This window comes from Schistocerca gregaria, chromosome 8 (genome assembly GCF_023897955.1).
Source record: "Schistocerca gregaria isolate iqSchGreg1 chromosome 8, iqSchGreg1.2, whole genome shotgun sequence".
NCBI classification, from domain to species: Eukaryota; Metazoa; Arthropoda; class Insecta; order Orthoptera; family Acrididae; genus Schistocerca; species Schistocerca gregaria.
The window spans coordinates 377,553,439-377,575,162 of NC_064927.1; the positions used below are offsets into that span (position 1 = coordinate 377,553,439).

A 21,724-nucleotide genomic window follows, 5' to 3' on the forward strand; every position below is an offset into this window, starting at 1 on the left:
CTTGGGAAGGGAGTGAGACAGGGTTGTAGCCTCTCCTCGATGTTATTCAATCTGTATACTGAGCAAGCAGTAAAGGAAACAAAAGAAAAATCCGGAGTAAGAATTAAACTTTGAGGTTCGCCGATGGCACTGTAATTCTGTCAGAGACTGCAAAGGACCTGGAACAGCAGCTGAACGGAATGGACAGTGTCTTGAAACGGGTATGTAAAATGAACATCAATAAAAGTAAAACGAGGATAATGGAATGTAGTCGAATTCAATCGGGTCATGCTGCGGGAATTAGATTAGATAATGAGACGGTTAAAGAAGGAAATCGGTTTTGCTATTTGGGGAGCAAAATAACTGATGATGATCGAAATAGAGAGGATATAAAATGTAGTGTAGCAATAGCAAGGAATGCGTTTCTGAAGGAAAGAAATTTGTTTAAAGCGAGTATAGATTTAAGTGTCAGGAAGACGTTCCTGAAAGTATCTGTATGGAGTGGATCCATGTTTGGAAGTGAAACGTGGACGATACATAGCTTAGACAAGAAGAGAATAGAAGCTTTCGAATCGTGGTGCTACAGAAGAATGTTGAAGATTAGATGTGTAGATCACATAACTAATGAGGAAGTACGAATAGAATTGGGGAGGAGTTTGTGGCACAACTTGATTATAAGAAGGGATCGGTTGGTAGGACATGTTCTGAGGCATCAAGGGATCACAAATTTAGCATTGGAGGGCAGCGTGGAGGATAAAAATCTTAGACGGAGACGAACAGATGAATACACTAGGCAGATTCAGAAGGATGTAGGTTGCAGTAGGTACTGGGAGATGAAGAAGCTAACAGAGGATATAGTAGCATGGAGAGCTGCATCAAACCAGTCTCAGGGATGAAGACCACAACAACAACAACAACAACAACAACAACATGGCGGTAGCAGCCAGTGCAGGGCAGGGTGGCACGCGAGCCGCTGCTGGAGTACTGGATATTCTCTCGGTATCTTTTGGAGAAGCGTTTTTATGCAGTTTTAAGGCATTATTGAATGATATCATTCTGAAGTCACTTCTATCGGGCCACAAGAATTTACCTTCATGTTGTGTGGGAAATGTATAGCAGAGTGATGAAGCCTGTCTTCGCACCACGACGGAGTCTGTGTGCCTCAACAGGCGGCTGTCGAAGCGCGCTGCGGCGCGTCTTGTTTGCAGGCTCTGGCACTGCCTGTTGCTAGCAGTGGCGGAGGCTGCTGGGGGTGGGAGAGGTGGAGGCGACACGGCGGAAGGAAGGAAACCAGCCACCGCCGCCGCCGCCGCCCCCACTGAGCCAAGTTTACGCAATTTGCAGCGCCGCGCCAGGGCGGCGTGCGGAGCTAAATTAAGGGGCAGAGCTGTCGCGCGGAGCAGCGCCGCCCGACGATGGATTCTACTGCCGAAACGCTCCGAAATAGTTGCATCCGCAAAACTTGGAAATGGGCCGCACAGAGGAGGTGGGCGCCGGGAAGGGCTAGTCGCCGAATACGCGTGAGACGTTGGGGTAACAGTGGGGGCGGCAGGAGAATTTGTGTGGGGAGAAACCGGCAGACGGAGTGAATATGGCAGGAGTCGCCACTGCTATCTCCTACGTGCGTCCTACGCCAGCCATCGTGCGAGGTGCATTTCGGATGGCATGTAGTGGATCTGAGAAGAAATAACACACTCCTGGCCACTAAAGTTGCTACACCATGAAGATGACGTAATACAGACGCGAGATTTACCCGACAGGAAGGAGATGCTGTGATATGCAAATGATAGCTCTTCAGAGCATTCACACAAGACTGACGCCGGTGGCGACACCTACAACGTGCTGACATGAGGAAAGTTTCCAACCGATTTCTCATACAAAAACAGCAGTTGACCGGCGTTACCTGGTGAAACGTTGTTGGGTAAGGAGGAGAAATGTGTACCATCACGTTTCCGACTTTGATAAAGGTCGCATTGTAGCCTGTCGCCATTGCGGTTTATCGTATCGCGACATTGCTGTTCGCGTTGGTCGATATCTAATGACTGTTAGCAGAATAGGGAATCGGTGGGTTCAGGAGGGTAATACGCAACGCCGTGCTGTATCCCAACGGCCTCGCATCACTAGCAGTCGGGACAACAGGCATCTTATCCTCATCGCTGTAACGGATCGTACACCCACGTCTCTGTCCCTGAGTCAACAGACGGGGACGTTTTCAAGACAACAACCATCTGCACGAACAGTTGGACGACGTTTGCAGCAGCAGCATGGACTATCATATGGGAGACCATGGCTGCGGTTACCCTTGACGCCTGCGATGGTGTACTCAACGACGAACCTGGGTGCACGAATGGCAATACGTCATTTTTTCGGATGAATCCAGGTTTGGCGACACCGCGGTGAACGCACATTGGAAGCGTGTATTCGTCATCGCCATACTGCCGTATCACTCAGCGTGGTGGTATGGGGTGCCACTGGTTACACGTTACTGTACCTCTTGTTCGCACTGACGGTACTTTGAACAGTGGACGTTACGTTTCAGACCTGTTACGACCCGTGGTTCTACCCTTCATTCGATCCCTGCGAAACCCTACATTTCAGCAGAACAATGCACGACCGCATTTTGCAGGTCCTATCGAGGCCTTTCTGGATACAGAAACTGTTCGACTGCTGCCCTGGACAGCACATTCTGCAAACCTGTCACCAACTGAAAACGTCTGGTCAATGGTGGCCGAGCAACTGGCTCGTCACAATACGCCAGTTACTACCCTTGATGAACTGTGGTATCGTGTTGAAGCTGCATGGGTGGCTGTACCTGTACACGGCATCCAAGCTCTGTTTGACTCAATGCCCAGGCGTATCAAGGCAGCTATTACGGCCAGAGGTGGTTGTTGTGGGTCCTAATTTCTCAGGTCTATGAACCCAAATTGTGTGAAGATGTAATCACATGTCAGTTGTGTTGTTGTTGTTGTTGTTGTTGTTGTTTTTGTTGCTGTCTTCAGTCCTGAGAATGGTTTGATGCAGCTCTCCATGCTACTCTATCCTGTGCAAGCTGCTTCATCTCCCAGTACCTACTGCAATCTACATCCTTCTGAATCTGCTTAGTGTATTCATCTCTTGGTCTCCCTCTACGATTTTTACCCTCCACGCTGCCCTCCAATGCTAATTCTGTGATCCGTTCATCCCTTGATGCTCCAACCGAACCCTTCTTCCACACTCCTGGAAATGGAAAAAAGAACACATTGACACCGGTGTGTCAGACCCATCACACTTGCTCCGGACCCTGCGAGAGGGCTGTACAAGCAATGATCACACGCACGGCACAGCGGACACACCAGGAACCGCGGTGTTAGCCGTTGAATGGCGCTAGCTGCGCAGCATTTGTGCACCGCCGCCGTCAGTGTCAGCCAGTTTGCCGTGGCATACGGAGCTCCATCGCAGTCTTTAACACTGGTAGCATGCCGCTACAGTGTGGACGTGAACCGTATGTGCAGTTGACGGACTTTGAGCGAGGGCGTATAGTGGGCATGCGGGAGGCCGGGTGGACGTACCGCCGAATTGCTCAACACGTGGGGCGTGAGGTCTCCACAGTACATCGATGTTGTCGCCAGTGGTCCCAGTGGTCGGCGGAAGGTGCACGTGCCCGTCCACCTGGGACCGGACCGCAGCGACGCACGGATGCACGCCAAGACCGTAGGATCCTACGCAGTGCCGTAGGGGACCGCACCGCCACTTCCCAGCAAATTAGGGACACTGTTGCTCCTGGGGTATCGGCGAGGACCATTCGCAACCGTCTCCATGAAGCTGGGCTACGGTCCCGCACACCGTTAGGCCGTCTTCCGCTCACGCCCCAACATCGTGCAGCCCGCCTCCAGTGGTGTCGCAACAGGCGTGAATGGAGGAACGAATGGAGACGTGTCATCTTCAGCGATGGGAGTCGCTTCTGCCTTGGTGCCAATGATGGTCCTATGCGTGGTGGCGCCGTGCAGGTGAGCGCCACAATCAGGACTGCATACGAACGAGGCACACAGGGCCAACACCCAGCATCATGATGTGAGGAGCGATCTCCTACACTGGCCGTACACCTCTGGTGATCGTCGAGGGTACACTGAATAGTGCACGGTACAAACAAACCGTCATCGAACCCATCGTTCTACCATTCCTAGACCGGCAAGGGAACTTGCTGTTCCAACAGGACAATCCACGTCCACATGTATCCCGTGCCACCCAACGTGCTGTAGAAGGTGTAAGTCAACTACCCTGGCCAGCAAGATCTCCGGATCTGTCCCCCATTGAGCATGTTTGGGACTGGATGAAGCGTCGTCTCACGCGGTATGCATGTCCAGCACGAACGCTGGTCCTACTGAGGCGCCAGGTGGAAATGGCATGGCAAGCCGTTCCACAGGACTACATCCAGCATCTCTATGATCGTCTCCATGGGAGAATAGCAGCCTGCATTGCTGCGAAAGGTGGATATACACTGTACTAGTGCCGACATTGTGCATGCTCTGTTGCCTGTGTCTATGTGCCTGTGGTTCTGTCAGTGTGATCATGTGATGTATCTGACCCCAGGAATGTGTCAATAAAGTTTCCCCTTCCTGGGACAATGAATTCACGGTGTTCTTATTTCAATTTCCAGGAGTGTAGTCAAGTCGTGCCACAAACTTCTCTTCTCCGCAATCCTATTCAATACCTCCTCATTAGTTATGTGATCTATCCATTTTATCTTCACTATTCTTCTGTAGCACCACATTTCGAAAGCTTCTATTCTCTTCTTCTCCAAACTAGTTATCGTCCATGTTTCACTTCCATTCATGGCTACACTCCAAACAAATACTTTCAGAAACGACTTCCTGATACATAAATCTATATTCGATGTTAACAAATTTCTCTTCTTCAGAAACGCTTTCCTTGCCATTGCCAGTCTACATTTTATATGTTCTCTACTTCGACCATCATCAGTTATTTTGCACCCCAAATAGCAAAACTCCTTTACTACTTTAAGTGTCTCTTTTCCTAATCTAATTCCCTCAGCATCACCCGACTTAATTCAATTACATTCCATTATCCTCGATTTACCATTGTTGATGTTCATCTTATATCCTCCTTTCAAGACACTGTCCATTCCGTTCAACTTCTCTTCCAAGTCCTTTGCCGTCTCTGACAGAATTACAATGTCATCGGCGAACCTCAAAGTTTTTACTTCGTCTCCATGAATTTTAATACCTACTCCAAATTTTTCTTTTGTTTCCTTTACTGCTTGCTCAATATACAGATTGAATAACATCGGGGAGAGGCTACAACCCTGTCTTACTCCTTTCCCAACCATTGCTTCCCTTTCATGCCCCTCGACTCTTATGACTGCCATCTGGTTTATGTACAAATTGTAAATAATCTTTCGCTCCTTGTATTTTACCCCTGCCACCTTTAGAATTTGAAAGAGAGTATTCCAGTCAACGTTGTCAAAAGCTTTCTCCAAGTCTACAAAGGCTATAAACGTAGGTTTGCCTTTTCTTAATCTTTCTTCTAAGGTAAGTCGTAAGGTCAGTATTGCCTCACGTGTTCCAACATTTCTACGGAATCCAAACTGATCGTCCCCGAGGTCAACATCTACCAGTTTTTCCATTCGTCTGTAAAGAATTCGCGTTAGTATTTTGCAGCTGTGACTCATTAAACTGATAGTTCGGTAATTTTCACATCTGTTAGCACCTGCTTTCTTTGGGATTGGAATTATTATATTGTTCTTGAAGTCTGAGGGTATTTCGCCTGTCTCATACATCTTGCTCACCAGATGGTAGAGTTTTGTCATGACTGGCTCTCCCAAGGCTGTCAGTAGTTCTAATGGAATGTTGTGTACTCTGGGGGCCTTGTTTCGACTCATGTCTTTCAGTGCTCTGTGAAACTCTTCACGTAGTATCGTATCTCCCATTTCGTCTTCATCTACATCCTCTTCCATTTCCATAATATTGTCCTCAAGTACATCGCCCTTGTATAAACCTTCTATACACTCCTTCCACCTTTCTGCCTTCCCTTCTTTGCTTAGAAATGGGTTGCCAGCTGAGCTCTTGATATTCATACACGTGGTTCTCTTCTCGCCAAAGGTCTCTTTAATTTTCCTGTAGGCAGTATCTATCTTACCCCTAGTGAGATAAGCTTCTACATCCTTACATTTGTCCTCTAGCCATCCCTGCCTAGCCATTTTACACTTCCTGTTGATCTCCTTTTTGAGACGTTTGTATTGCTTTTTGCCTGCTTCATTTACTGCATTTTTATATTTTCTCCTTTCATCAATTAAATTCATTATTTCTTCTGTTACCCAAGGATTTCTAGCAGCCCTCGTCTTTTTACCTACTTTATCCTCTGTTGCCTTCACTACTTCATCCCTCAGAGCTACCCATTCTTCTTCTACTGTATTTCTTTCCCCTATTCCTGTCAATTGTTCCCTTATGCTCTCCCTGAAACTCTGTACAACCTCTGGTTCTTTCAGTTTGTCCAGGTCCCATCTCCTTAATTTCCTACCTTTTGCAGTTTCTTCAGTTTTAATCTACAGGTCACAACCAATAGATTGTGGTCAGAGTCCACATCTGCCCCTGGAAATGGCTTACAACTTAAAACATGGTTCCTAAATCTCTTTCTTACCATTATATAATCTATCTGATACCTTTTACTATCTCCAGGGTTCTTCCATGTATACAACCTTCTTTCATGATTCTTAAACCAAGTGTTAGCTACGATTAAGTTGTGCTCTGTGCAAAATTCTACTAGGCGGCTTCCTCTTTCATTTCTTAGCCCCATTCCATATTCACCTACTATGTTTCCTTCTCTCCCTTTTCCTACTGACGAATTCCAGTCACCCATGACTTTTAAATTTTCCTTTCCTTTCACTATCTGAATAATTTCTTTTATTTCATCATACATTTCTTCAATTTCTTCGTCATCTGCAGAGCTAGTTGGCATATAAACTTGTACTACTGTAGTAGGTGTGGGCTTCGTATCTACCTTGGCCACAACAATGCGTTCACTATGCTGTTTGTAGAAGCTTACCCGCATTCCTATTTTCCTATTCATTATTAAACCTACTCCTGCATTACCCCTAATTGATTTTGTGTTTATAAGCCTGTAGTCACCTGACGAGAAGTCTTGTTCCTCCTGCCACCGAACTTCACTAATTCCCACTATATCTAACTTTAACCTATCCATTTCCCTTTTTAAATATTCTAACCTACCTGCCCGATTAAGGGATCTGACATTCCCCGCTCCGATCCGTAGAACGCCAGTTTTCTTTCTCCTGATAACGACATCCTCTTGAGTAGTCCCCGCCTGGAAATCCGAATGGGGGACTATTTTACCTCCGGAATATTTTACCCAAAAGGACGCCAACATCATTTAATCATACAGTAAAGCTGTATGTCCTCGGGAAGAATTACGGCTGTAGTTTCCCCTTGCTTTCAGCCGTTCGCAGTAGCAGCACTGCAAGGCTGTTTTGGTTATTGTTACAAGGCCAGATCAGTCAATCATCCAGACTGTTGCCCCTGCAACTACTGAAAAGGCTGCTGCCCCTCTTCAGGAACCACAAGTTTGTCTGGTCTCTCAACAGATACCCCTCCGTTGTGGTTGCACCTACGGTACTGCCATCTGTATCGCTGAGGCACGCAAGCCTCCCCACCAAGGGCAAGGTCCATGGTTCATGGGGGGATATCAGTTGTAGTATAATATATTAGTCCAAGGAATACCCGTTTATCATCTGCTTTTCTTCTTGGTGTAGCAATTTTAATGGCCAGTAGTATAATAAAATGTGACAAATGCGTTGGCTTTCAAAACAGCTTCCAGTCGTCTTGGAATGGATAAGTATGGATCGAGTATCGTTTTCAAGAGAATCTGTGCCACTGTTGCACAAAAATAGTTTCAAGTTCAGGGGACGATGATAGAGGTGGATACCTATGACACACTCTGCTCTTCAAAGAAAACCAACGAGGCTCAATAATATTTGAATGTGGTAACTGTGGTGGCGAGAGTTGACGCGAAATTCGTCCTCTTGCTCACAAAGCCATCCTTGGACACTGGTAGCTAGTTAACGAGGGTCCCGTATGTCGCAGACAACGTCAGGCAGACAGTAACTGAAAACGAATTCCCACCCCTGTGGCCTGTTCGCTCCACTAACCTTAACCGTCCAAACCTTTTCCTATGTGCAACCCCTTGGGTATTCCACAGCAGTAGTAACAGTGCCTTGGCTTACTGAGCACATCTATTCAGCTTTCGATTCCTATCAGACGGCAGTGCCGATTCCTACAGATAATCAGACGAAACATGGTTCGCCGTTGCACATTGTGTACCGACATTGATGGTCGTCGCAGTAACATTTACGCTACATGTGATTCTTGAAGTTTTCCGATCTTATTGAATATTCTAGGAGCTCACGGGATTGCAGCTGGAACATATTCACTTCGTCACAATATTTCGGCTGGCAGCCGTCCAGCAATATTAAGGTGAGTCTCCGCCACAGGGAACTACTAGTCTTTTCCTTTTTTATTGTAATATCATACCTCTGCCCCATGCGAGCAGGGACGGCGTGGCAAGGGCACAATTCAACGCTCTTCAGCCAAGAGACTGTACAAACAACACAGTGGAATATTAAAAAGAGATAAGAGGATAAAAGATGCGTTTAAGGCATGGAAGGAGAAAAGAATTGGTGTTAAACTACACAAATAAGAAGTGGCTTAATGATGGACATTTGCATAAAATTACACTCGACGTGGTACAGAAAGGCAGGCGGCACAGAGAACACGATAAAAAGCGGTACCCACAGTGTTAAAAGCCACATGGGTCTACGACACTTTAAACACATTGCACTTACGTAACACATATGGCGAGCACCGAAACAAAACGGAGAGTAAACTGGATTATAATTGGAAGGACCTGCGAAGGGAAGAGAAGCCACAGAGGAGGGAAAGAGGTGGCACAGGAGGGGTTCGGTGGAGGAAGGGGGGACTAGGAAGGCAAGGACAGCGTGGGAATGGGGGAAGTGATATGGTAGCACACCAAGAGACAGGAAATGGGGAGGGTGGAGAAGGGAGCAACTGAGGAAGGACTGCAAAGACTGGAAAAGGACAAGCGGGAAAGACAGACTTATAGGAGGGCGGAAACAGCAAAGGGGGAGGAGAAGCAGAGCGAGGCCGAGGGAGGAGGTAAGGGGAAGAGCAGAATCAGAGATGGAAGGATGAATAAATATTCGGGTGAAGCACATAATCCAGAATGGGAAGAAGCTGAAAGTTTCTTTGGGGGAGGAGATGGAGGGTGTGGAGATACAGAGAGGGTGAGAGACAACAGTAGAGGCGCAACAGCGATCTGAAGAGGAAGGGAGACAGCAGCGGGAGTAGGAGATCTAGTTGGCAGATGATGTAAAGGATATGGATGTGATCAAGGAAAAGGAGGATATGTGGGAAAAAGATGTCATAAAGGATGAGGATAGGACACACATATGGAAAGCAAGGCAGAGCACATGGCATTCAAGGACTTGGAGGGCTTTATTAAAATTAGGAGGGTAGACATCCAGGCAACACTGGCATAACAAATGATGGGATGGATCAAGGATTTGTAGGTATTCAATCCATGTGTCTGACTGGTCAAGGGTTTCGGAAGGTGGAGTCTATTTTGGGCTTTGTGTTGAATGGTAAGGACAAGGGAAGTCCATGCGAGGTGATGGTCAAGGGTGAGGCCAAGGTATTTCAGTGTGGGAGTAAGTTGGATAGGACAGTCAAAGATGGTGAGGTAGAAATCATATAGTCAGAAGGAGGAGGTGGTGGTACATTGTATGATGAATACCTGGATGTTTGCAGGATTGGCGCAAAGGAGGCCACTGGTTGAACCAAGAGGTAAACTGCTCTATTTGGCTTGAAGGCAGTGCTGGGACCATTTCAGGGTACGATAGCGGGCTAGGAAGGCGATATCATCAGCAATTTGAAGGAGATCGATGGGTGAGGGAAAATGGGGCATATCAACAGTGTATCCGAGATAAAGGAGAGAAGAAAGGATGAAGTCCTGGGGTACACTCGCAGTAGGGTAGAAGGTACAGAAATTGGTATTATGGTTGGTGGGAGAGGAAGGAGGACGGTGGGAGAGGAAGAAGGCAATGAGACAGACAAAATTGATAGGAAGGGCGCAGGTCTGTAGCTTTAACACGCTCATAGACGTTCTGGAGGTCGAGGGAAACAAAAACAGCAAAGTAACAGGAGTTAAGTTGGAGGGAGAGGAGATGGGTAAGATTAAGGAGATCGACATTGGTAGAGAAGGAGGGCTGGAAATGACAATGACAAACAGGGAGGAAGTGGTTTTGAGTTAAGTGGCGATGGATATGGCAGAAGAGGATGGACTCTAAGAGTGGAGGAGTTGGATTCCTGGTATGCATTCCTCATGGCAGTAATCGTGAAAGACCATGAAAGTGGCAACAGTGTGGGGAGCCAGAGGAGGACAAGAGGCAAAGCAACTAGTGAGAAGAAGGGCAGGTGGTAACTGCCAGTGGTATCAAGGACTTCCGATGTGACAAGCCCAAGGAAGTTGGGGGAAGCATGGATGATAAAGGGGGTGGTGTTACTTTCTTGATGGATATGCTGAGGGAAGTGGGACAAGGTCGCCTTGGAGGGTGGAAAGGAACTGACGCCACCGCCAGAGGGCGGCTGGGTCGCAGCTATGCCAGTTGAAGTCTGTGGCTATTACTTTTGGGGGAGAAGATGCTGTCAATATGGGAGAAGAAGTCTTAGGGTCTCTGAGCAGTGAGAAGGCGGTAGTAAATGGTTGCACAGGCGATCGTGATGGTGGGGAAAAAGACACTGAAGATAAGGTGTGAGACTGCTAGTTCACAGTTTGGCTTTACATCAAAAATTGGAGCAAAAACCCATGCGTATTGGCCGGCATCACAGGAGCGTCCTCTACCAAAATCCGCGCCCTCTACAGACACTGCTCAAATCTATGACGCGCAGGCGCATGTGTAAAGCTGAAACTACGTCAGCCCTCTGTCGGAACGCGCGCTCGCGTTGCTAAAAAGAAACGTCAGATGTTACTAGATGTGTCATTATGGATAAAATGTTTTCTCTCAAAAGAAATTAAAGAGATGACGGGGGTTCCAAGCCTGATCCAGTTGAAAGCCGCGATAACGGTTTATAAGATTTTGCACTAGACATATTTTCGCAGATTCTTCAATTACTTAATCCCAAAAGGATCTCGTCGGGGCCAAGATTTATGTGGCAGAATAATCTATGTAGCGTCCTGTATTAACATAATGCTCAACTATGGTCGACTTACTGGTCTGCAAAAGGCGGGTGTATCGCTCATGTCCAAAGCAGCTTTCAAGTACAGTAGGTATCGTCTGACCTTCGTAAGTTTTGCCACAGTGGTAACGAATATTGTAAATCCCGGCCTTCAGCAAACCTACATCGTCTATCACCGAACTGACAAGGGCACTAATGCTCGCCAATGGTGTTTCCTTAGGATCCTGCATAGTTCAGATAACAGGTTGTTGGTGTAAGGAGGGAAATCCCTGGACTTTAACAACCCCTTACTTTGTTAATGTTGTGGATGGTCACGTGTCTTCCTCCTTTGTCGTTGTTGATTTTTGGTTTTCAGTTCAAAGACTGGTTTGATGCAGCTCTCCGTGGTACGGATGTAGATGTAGATGTAGATGGTGCTGTATCCTGTACATTCTTCTGAATCTCCTAAATGTTTTCATCTTTTTGTCTTCCTTTACGATTTTTATCCTCCCCCCCCCCCCCCCCCCCCCCGCGTGTCCCATCAGTACTACACTGGTGAATCCTTGATGCCTCAGTGTGTGTTGTACCAACTGATTCCTTCGTCTACTCAGGATGAACCACTAATTTCTCTTCTCTCCAATTTTATTCAGTACCTCATCGTTACTTATGTGATCTACACATCTAATCTTCAGCATTCTTCTGTAGCACCACATTTAAAAAGTTTTCATTCTCTTCTTGTCTAAACTTCGACCATCAGTTATTTTGCTTCCAAAATAGCAAAACTGATCAATCTGAAGTGTATCGTTTCCTTCCGCAACACCTGATTTAATTCGACTACATTCTGTTATCCTCGTTTGGCTTTTGGTGATATTTATCTTATAACCTCCTCTCAAGACAGTGTCCATTTCGTTTAACTACTCTTCCAAGTTCTTTGCTGTCTCTGCCAGAATTACAATGTCATCCGTAAAACTCAGTTTTTATTTCTTCTCCCTGGAGTTTAATTCCTATTCAAAACTTTTCTTTTGTTTTCTTTACTTCTTTCTCAACATACAGATAGAGTAGCATCAGGGATAGGTTACAACTCTGTGCAACTGCCTTCTGAACCATTACTTCCCTTTAGTGCTCCCCGCTCTTACAACTGGCATTTGCTTTCTGTATAAATTGTAAATAGCTGTTCGCTCCCTGAATTTCACCCCTGCGTCCTTAGAATTTGAAAGAGAGTATTCCAATCAACGTTGTCGAAAGCTTTCTCCAAAGCTACAAATGCTAGAAACGTACGTTTGGCTTTGTTTGAACCTCTGTCGCCTACCGTATTTCATCTCTCAAAGCTATCCGTGCTTCTTCTACTGTATTCCTTTCCCCTGTTCTTGTCAGTCGTTCCCTAACGCTACCTGTGAAACTCTCTACAAACTCTGTTTCTTTCAGTTTATCCAGGTCCCAACTCCTTAAATTCCTGGCTTCTTCCTGTTTCTTCAATTTTAATCTGCAGTTCATAACAAATAATTGTGGTCAGTGTCCACAATAGCCACTCCAAATGTCTTACAATTTGAAACATGGTTCTGAAACTTTTGTCTTACCGTCGTGTAATCAATCTGAAAGCTTCCAGTGTCTCAAGGTCTCTTTTACTTACCCAACCTATCTTATCTTTGCTGCAATAGTGCGCTCACTATGCTGTTCATAGCGGCTCAGCCGAGTAGTTATTTTTTTTAATCATTATTAAACACACTCCTGGATTATCCGCTATTTGATTGGGTATTTATATCCCAGTATTTACCCAACCAGAAGTCCTGTTCCTCCTACCGCCAAACTTTGCTAATTCCCACTGTATCTAATTTTATTCTACTCATTTGCCTTTTTAAATTTCCTATCCTACCAGTCCAATGAAGGGATCCGGCATTCCACTCTCTGATTTGTAAAAATCCAGTTTCGTTTATCCTGATGTCGACGTCCTCCAAAGGAGCCCCCTCCCGGAGATCCGAATGGGGGACTACATTATCTCCGGAATATTTTATCCAAGAGGATGCCATCATCGTTTAAGGGGACATACTCGTGAAAATGACCAAAAACTTGAAAAAAAAATTCTTGGCCTATAGAAAAGAGCATTTCATGCTGATTTCAAAAATTTATAGTTTATTGGCATTATTATTGTCCGTTCATTCTAAAATTGAGGTTGAACTTAATGTTGCACATAGGCTATGCCCATCTGTCAGTTTGAAAAGCGCCAGAATACGTGATGCATTATTTTGTTCTTCCATTTTTCTGTCGTTAGTTACAGATCGTTACCACAGGTGTATTCTAGAAGGCACTGACTCATAGAACCAAAGTACGGGCATGTCTAGAAGGCTACGATTCGAATGTAAACAAAAATCTGAGAATATATGATTTCGGAATTTCATACGCGTGTCGTTTTGTAGTTATTGTGGGTTGTTTTGTTTCTGTTTGTGTGTTTCCCGTGCTAAAAATGCCGAGAGTAAAGAAATTTAACCCCAAATGAAAGTTTTGCGGCAACCAATTCCAAACATAACCGAATAATGCACTAAGTTGCTTCAAAAGAGGCCCGCCGAAACTGTGTCTACAAGCAGTGCTTCTAAACTTAAACTTTCGCTTTCTGAATGTAATAAGAACAAGCCTAGTAGTATTGTGAGCAGCAGTTACGACGGAAATGTTATAGTGAACATAAAATATTTTGTCAAGCATTTTGAAGAGTGCCGTGAAATGTAATTGCTGCAATTGTGAAGATAGTATTGATGTTCCTGAGGGCATTTCAGCAAGGAAGGGTCTTTCAAGTCGGTTAGTGATGGCCTGTAACTCGTGTAAGATGCTCAGTGATACTATATATCGCCAACCACTAAGTGACAGTCGACATTACAGTGTAAATATTCAGCTTTATTCTACAATGCAATGTATTGGAAGGGGCAGGAGAGCCACCCAGCCTTATTGTGCAGTGATGGATTTGCCTCAACCTCCACTGAGATTTGACAGAGACAATAAATTAACACACAATTCTTTATGTGGTGTAAGTGAACATTCAATGAAAAGAGCAGCAGAAGAGGCAGTAGCCTTGTCTAAGAATGCAGACATTGTGGCAGTATTTGATGGATAGTGGCAGAAGAGAGGTCATACTTTTCTGAATTGGGTTGTAACTGCCAGATTTATTGAAATTGGTAAGATATTAGATCATGAATGTCTAAGAAAGCTCTGACAGGATTGTTCAAGTAAATTTGTTGGCATCCATGTTTGTGTAAAGAACTTTGCTGGTCCAAGTTGAAACATGGAAACGAAAGGAGTTTTAAACATTTTTAGAAGATCAGAGGTCAGTAGTGGTGTGAGGTATGTAGGCTGCATTGGGGATGGAGACTAAATGACACACTACTGTTGTTAACGACACATCCTATGAGGACACTCTGATAGAAAGGCTTGAATGTGTTGGTCATGTACAAAAAAGAATGGGGGATCGGTCGAGAAAATTAAGTAAAGACTTAAGTGGAAAAAACTGTCAGACAGAAAATACATAGGTGGTCCCGCTCGTCTTACAAGAAGTGAAACGGATCCTTTGATTCAATATTATGGATTAGCAATAAGGAGAAATGTAGGAGATTTGGAGAACATGAGACGAGCTGTTTGTTTAACATGGTTTCACAGTGTGTCAACAGATCAAACCCCACAGCATGATTTGTGTCCATAACTGAAAGATTCGTGGTGCAACTACTGGTTGAGCAGTACTACAGGCATACAATGTACCCACCGGCATTCTTTACCACTTGCTGTAATGGAGGCAATTAGGCCTATATATATCTTTCAAATAAAAATCTACTGAGGAAATGTGTATATGGTCCCTCTCAGAATGCAAATGAAAGCTTTAACAGCTTTATATGGGAGAGAGAAACAAAAACTGTAATTGTTGGGATGATAGTGCTGAAGATTGTTGTAATTGATGCAATAATAACATTCCATGATGGTGCAGTTTCAAGGATCAAAGTTATGAATAAATTGATCATTCAGACGGGAAGGAATATGCTATTGATAAGCGGTGGGTAATCAATGCAGAGAGAGCAGCAGAAGATGCTAACCAGGAGTCAAGGATAAAGAAAGGAATGGAGAGAAAGAGTATGGAGTATAAGGAAACAGGAGGATAACTGGAGTATGAAGCTGGAATGTTCAAAATGAGCGTGGTGGTAAGTTAATAATCTGTAAATCTTCTTTTGCGGTTTACCGAAAACTTGAATTTCCATCATTCAGGTACACTTTTCTCCTAAATGAGTTAAGTTAATCTCACAAAAATTGTTGCAGATATTTAGAATGACCTCCTCTACCGCCCTTGTCTACTATTTCCTGAAAATTTTTATAACATGATGATGATGATGATGTCGGTGATATTTGCGATACATTTCTAAATATTGTTGTTGCAGTAAAATAAATTTCTTGTTTTTTCACACATCAGCATCAGGGAAGGAAATTGGAGGCATAAAACACTTGTGTGAATGTTGTCTGTGCTCTGACATTTTTTTCCAAGCGTGCAGTCAGTTATTCCAAAGAAAATGGTACCGCAGTGAAATAGTGTTCCGTTTTTTATAGTATTATAAATATTGCTGCCAGAACCAAAATTGAATAAATATTTCACTGATTTTTGGGAAATATTTGACTAGTGACCCTAACTGTGTGTAAGAATTTTACGCTATCTCTCATTTATACATCAGTTGCACTATGAGGGCGAAGTAAAAGATAAAATGCAGTCCGTTTAGGGGCGTGTCCTCAGGAAAAATTTCGATCTTAGTTTCCCCTTGTTTTCAGCCATTGGCAGTAACAGCACGCCAAGGCCATTTCGGTTAATATCACGAGGCTAGATCAGTCAATCATCCGGACTGTTGCCCCCCTGCAACTACTGAAAAGGCGGCTGCCCCTCTTCAGGAACCACACGTTTGTCTGGCCTCTCAACAGATATCCCTCCGCTGTGGTTGCACCTGCGGCTATCTGTATCACTGAAGCACGCTAGCATCCCCGCGAACGGCAAGGTACATGGTTTCTCCTTAGCGCTGTAGCAATCTGATGTGGAGGTTAACCATTATCTTTGAACACCGACTCTATATTTTCTGTCTCCTTTGTAAGGCTGTCTGCATCAGAAAGAACATGAGCTAGTGCATCAACGTTCTAAGGACGCCGGTGATTTGTGAAGGGTGACGGCAGCACGAAGCTTGCAGGTAGGGGACCATATGTCTGGGCTTACTAGAGAACAGAATGCCCTAATGATGGCTCCACTGTCCTAGTAACTAAGACGTCGAAAACCGATAAGCAACCATACTTCTGTATTTCAATATTAAATGTTTGTTCTTGTGCAAGAAACGTAACAGTTCTTCACCATGAGGCCACGCTACAAATGTGTGATCTACATATCGGCCGAATACTCTCGGTTAAAGTTCTGACAAAGCAAGTGTCCTTTCCTCAAAGTCTCTCATACAAAAATTGGCACTCAGAGGGGAGAGAGGACTGCCCATAGCAAAGCCGTCAGTCTGCTCAAAATATTCGTTGTTAAATAAAAAGTAGGTTGAGCAAAGGACATGATGGAAAAGTGCTGCTACATCGGCCGTCAAAGTACTGCTGATGAGTGACAGAGAGTCCATAGGAGGAACTGTAGTGAAACGTGAGATGACATCAAAAGGTCTCGGTAGAGAGCAAGGTGTATAGCCAAATCGTACTTGGAGACGTCGATATTACTGACTTCATGTCATCATACATTCCTGTAAATCAACAAGCACTGTCTTCGAAATGCAAGTTTGCGATATCGTCTCCCTTTTCGGCACACAGCTGTAATAATCCAGAAAGTTCCCCTTCACATATTCGACTGTTGCGGTTAAGTGAAGTATTTCTTCATATCTGAAGAAAAGTAAAATAATACCCAGAACCTGGGCCTTTAATTGAGATTATATTATATTTGGGAATGTTGTGTGTGTTCCTGCATTTCGAGTCAATTTTATAATGGTGCGATCGTCCAGTGCAAAGTTGAGTCGTCCACCGACGACTCAGAGCTCTCGACGTTATGTACTTTGCGATTTAACTACGAGGTGGGAGCCAAGAAACATTCTATAGTTACTTAATTCGTACCTCACAGTTAGGTAATGTAATTACATCGCCTTCCAAATGTTGCCAGAGGAAAGTAATCACTTGCCCCCACGTAACATGGCGATTTGTAGCGCAGCCTTAAGGGCAGTACTGATCCTCCGCACGCTCTGTATGGGAAGGGCCGCAGGTGGCTGGACCGCACGCTATGCAATGCATCATCTGGCGTGCTGCAGCATGTGCGCATATAGGGTGGAGCTAAATTATATTCCAGAGTATGACTGCACTTTCCTCCGTTAATGAAACTTTGTACTACGCGATTGTGTAAAAGTGCGTAGTTCTCATATAATTTCCAAATTAGTATCCTTCGTAGATCTGGATATATACAAATAGTTTTCAGTAGTTAAAAACAAATTACAGTTTCCATATTAGAATGTGTGTGGAGTTAATGGGGAGGGTACGTGAAGAAAGGGAAGGGTATGTTAAGAAGGAATCTTGAATTTGTGAGCAATTAAGAATGACTGTGTGAAATAACGTTGTGCTAAAGTGGTGTAAGGGCACTTACACTGAATGAATTAAAAGTATGAAAACACACCTGAAGCAATATCTTAATGCAGGTCCCTATATCGAGTAAAGATATCGTTATCTGAAGTTTCATATCAGCGCACACTATGCTGCAGAGTGAACATCTCATTCTGGAAACATTCCCCAGGCTGTGGCTAAGCCATGTCTCCGCAATATCCTTTCTTTCAGGAGTGCTAGTTCTGCAAGTTTCGCAGGAGAGCTTCTGTAAAGTTTGGAAGGTAGGAGACGGATACTGGCAGAAGTAAAGCTGTGAGTACCGGGCGTGAGTCGTGCTTCGGTAGCTCAGATGGTTGAGCACTTGCCCGCGAAAGGCAAAGGTCCCGAGTTCGAGTCTCGGTCGGGCACACAGTTTTAATCTGCCAGAAAGTTTCATATCAGCGCACACTCCGCTGCAGACTGAAAATCTCATTCTGGAAATATCGTTATCTATAATTTATGTGGCACTTCGAAAATAATGCTTTGGAGATTAAGACAAATTCCATTTAAGATCGATCCGCCAGGAGGTTTTCCCAAATAAATGAGTTCAAATAAAACTCTAATTCCGTAACAGTAGAATCAGCCAGTCAGAGGCGCGCGTGCCCACGTTGTGGGGCCAGGGGGTGTACTCGGCGGGCTACGCAACAGAATCACCGTTGCGTAAGATCGTGAATCAAGTCGCTCCGGCGATTCTGTTAAAACAGTGTGTGTGTGTGTGTGTGTGCGTGTGTGTGTCTGTGTGTGCGCGAGAATAAAGAGATCAGAGATAATCAACAGTGTACATATGTACAATATCTGATTTTTCTTGATAATTCAGTCAATATAGTCCGGGAACGTTATTGTAACATGGGAGAAATAACGTGCAGAGTTCCCCAAGCTTCAGTCTGAGGACCGTTATTGTTTCTCATGTCATTTCGTCTAATATACGAGAAGCACAATTAGTTCTTCCTGCGGATGTCATTACTATTGTAATAAAGCAAAACATACATACAGAAACAGAATAAATGGAGAACAGTGTTCTTAAAAGTATCATTGGCTGTATTCCTGTGAATGGTGTCAGTCTGTTTTAAAGGTTACAACATATTCAGTTCTGCATATCTATGGGCCCTACACCAATGCAAATAAGTGCAACACATGGCGAGGAAATAGTAAATAGGGTGGAAACTTCAAAATTTTTGTTGATGAGAATTTAAACTAAAGAAAGCACATTTTGGAACTCATAATACAACTTAGTTCCGCCCCATATGCAATTAGAATTACTGAAATTCTTGGGGAGAGACAAATCCGCAAGTTGACAAATTTTCATATGTCATTCGCTAAAAAAATCTGTAGAAGAATTTCTATTATTGTAACGCGTAGTAATGGTAGTTACAAATTAGTAACACACATCTCTGTTTCTTAAAGAAAAAACTTATAAATGTTCAGTAAGTAGTGATACTTACAAATTAGTTTTTGATGTGACTGTAAAATGACTCGTTCTACGTAATCATGATTTTTTGTGGAAAATGTTTCATGGAACATAAAACTAAATAAGTAACCAATGTTAGTTCTCATGTATTGTATTGTATGTAAACCGGGGGCCTAGAAACGACGGAGAGGCTCCGTTCCCGCCACAGCCACAGTGGTCCACAACCCCACGACGACTACCGCAGTCCAGTTCACCCCTCCGCCGCCCCACACCAAACCCAAGGTTATTGTGCAGTTCGGCCCCCAGTGGACCCCCGCAGGGAACGTCTCACACCAGACGAGTGTAACCCCTATGTTTTCGTGGTAGTGTAATGGTGGTGTACGCGTATGTGGAGAACTTGTTTGCGCAGCAACCGCCGACTTAGTGTAACTGAGGCGGAATAGTGGGGAACCAGCCGGCATTCGCCGATGCAGATGGAAAACCGCCTAAAAACCATGCACAGACTGGCCGGTTCACCGGACCTCGACACAAATCCGCCGGGCGAATTCGTGCCGGGGACCAGGCGCTCCTTCCCGCCCGGAAAGCCATGCGTTAGACCGCATGGCCAACCGGGCCGGCCTAGTTCTCATGTGCTTTCATGGAATGAAATATTCTTTTGTTACTACATGTCTTAAGTCCACGTGGCGTATTAAGCACAAATTGCTTCGAAGCTAAGTAATAGATTGTGTGGTAACTTTGATGAACGTTGATACATACCTGACAGAGTGAAATCGAGGCTATTTAGAAACTATGCTAATATGCGTAACTGATGATGTCTCACTGCCAACAACCAAAACTCTATAAAACTTGGACGATACATATAAAGAACTGCTACAGTATAGTCCAGAATTTAACAAAGAAATATGCAATGATATAAACAGAAATTAGACTTTCTTTAAAGAAACTGATTACGCAGAAGTCAACACAATTTATGATGGACGTTAGGAAAGGCGGCTCAGGGTTCTTAACACCGTGTGCTCTCACGCTGGCGACAAGGTTAGTAAAGAGTTCCTGTGGAGGGCCGTTCCATTTCTGCATTAGCGCGGTCGACAATTGATGGATGGTCCCGCATTGTCACCTATGAAAATGAAGTCAGAGCCGAATGCACCGCTGAAAAGACTCACGTGGGGGAAGAAGCTCTGTGTCACAATACTGTTGGTGGTGGCTGTACTGTTTTGAAATATTAATACACCATTACGCCCCGACCACCAAAATGATCCTGTTCGACAATATTCCCGCGTTTATTAGCCTCTCGCTATTTTGAGCGTACCTCCAGAGTAACAATTCAGACTAAATCTGCTATCATCCGCGAAAAGCAGGCGATCCCACCTTTCGTTGGCCACGTCCCTACGTTCTTGGAACCATCACAAATGGTGCCGCCCGTGTGCGGATGTCAGCGGAGTACAACGTACTGGTCGTCAGGCAAAGAGCAGTCTGCTGCAACCGCCGTGACATTGTCGTACGCGAGATCGCATGCCTTGCAGTCCTTTTAAATGTGGTTGCAACTGCAACTGCTATTTGACGCGGGCCCCTTTTTTGCCTGCTGCATCATGTAGCGATCATCTGCAGCTGTAGTTATCGTGATGGTCCACCTCCTTTCCTTCGAGCGGCAATGCCTGTGGTTCGGAACATTCACTATGCAAACCAAACAATGCTTTCTATAATGCCAAACTCACGAGCAGCACTCTTACTCTTTGTCTTTCTTTTTACCTAAGTGTCTTCACCGCGTGCACTCATCCGAAAGTGTTCTCCTACCCACAATGTAATGAAGGACACCACCACAGCGCACTGTAATCGCTCGCCGATTGACAAGCACTGTCTTATCCAGTTCCTTGAACCACCTCGTGTTGTGCGGCTAGCCGCATTTGATGCTATACTCTCGATAACCTCACGCCAAGTAACGTACAACTTTTCATACCGACTGGGAGTCCTTGGCACCTTGTAATTCCATTCATTTCCACCGAATAGTTAGTATGTTGTGTTACTTTATCTAACTCGGACTTAAGTTTTGCAGAACAGTGTAACAATCGGGATTTAGTAACAGAATGTCATATGTTCATTGAAGTACAAGCTATCAAATTAAACGTAGCATGTGAAAGCTAAATTTTAAATATAAACTCTTGATCTGTGTTCGAGAGACTTGTAATTTCATTAGAAAACGGATTTCAAAGCGGTGTTGCGATTTCAAGTATACGGAAACCTAACCCCAAAAAATAAACTTCCTTTATCTCCGAAAAAATATGGTACAGTCTAGGAACACATGCTATGCTATAAAAGTTTTTCACTTTTTTTCTGAATGACCGTGTGTCGCCCTAGATCAAGCATCTAAAGATATGGAGCTTATTGAAGTGAGTGAAATCACGTGTTGCAGGATAGCTATCACGTGACATATGACTTCAGCAGTCTGGCCGTTACACAGTGTTTCATCCAATTATCTAAAAAG

At 44.5% G+C, this 21,724-nt stretch overlaps 2 protein-coding genes across 2 annotated transcripts in view; one reads left to right on the forward strand and one right to left on the reverse strand.

Annotated features, from left to right (window-relative positions):
* Window positions 1–1,503, forward strand: part of LOC126285204 (alanine and glycine-rich protein-like) — a 176,989-nt gene extending 175,486 nt beyond the window's left edge. The window contains exon 2 of the mRNA XM_049984509.1: window positions 1,149–1,503. Coding sequence (XP_049840466.1) covers window positions 1,149–1,503 — 355 coding nt within the window. The remainder of the gene's footprint in view (window positions 1–1,148) is intronic.
* The window catches only part of LOC126284935 (TWiK family of potassium channels protein 18-like), a 1,181,210-nt gene that overhangs the window by 673,688 nt on the left and 485,798 nt on the right, over window positions 1–21,724 (reverse strand). The gene's annotated exons all lie outside the window — the stretch shown is intronic.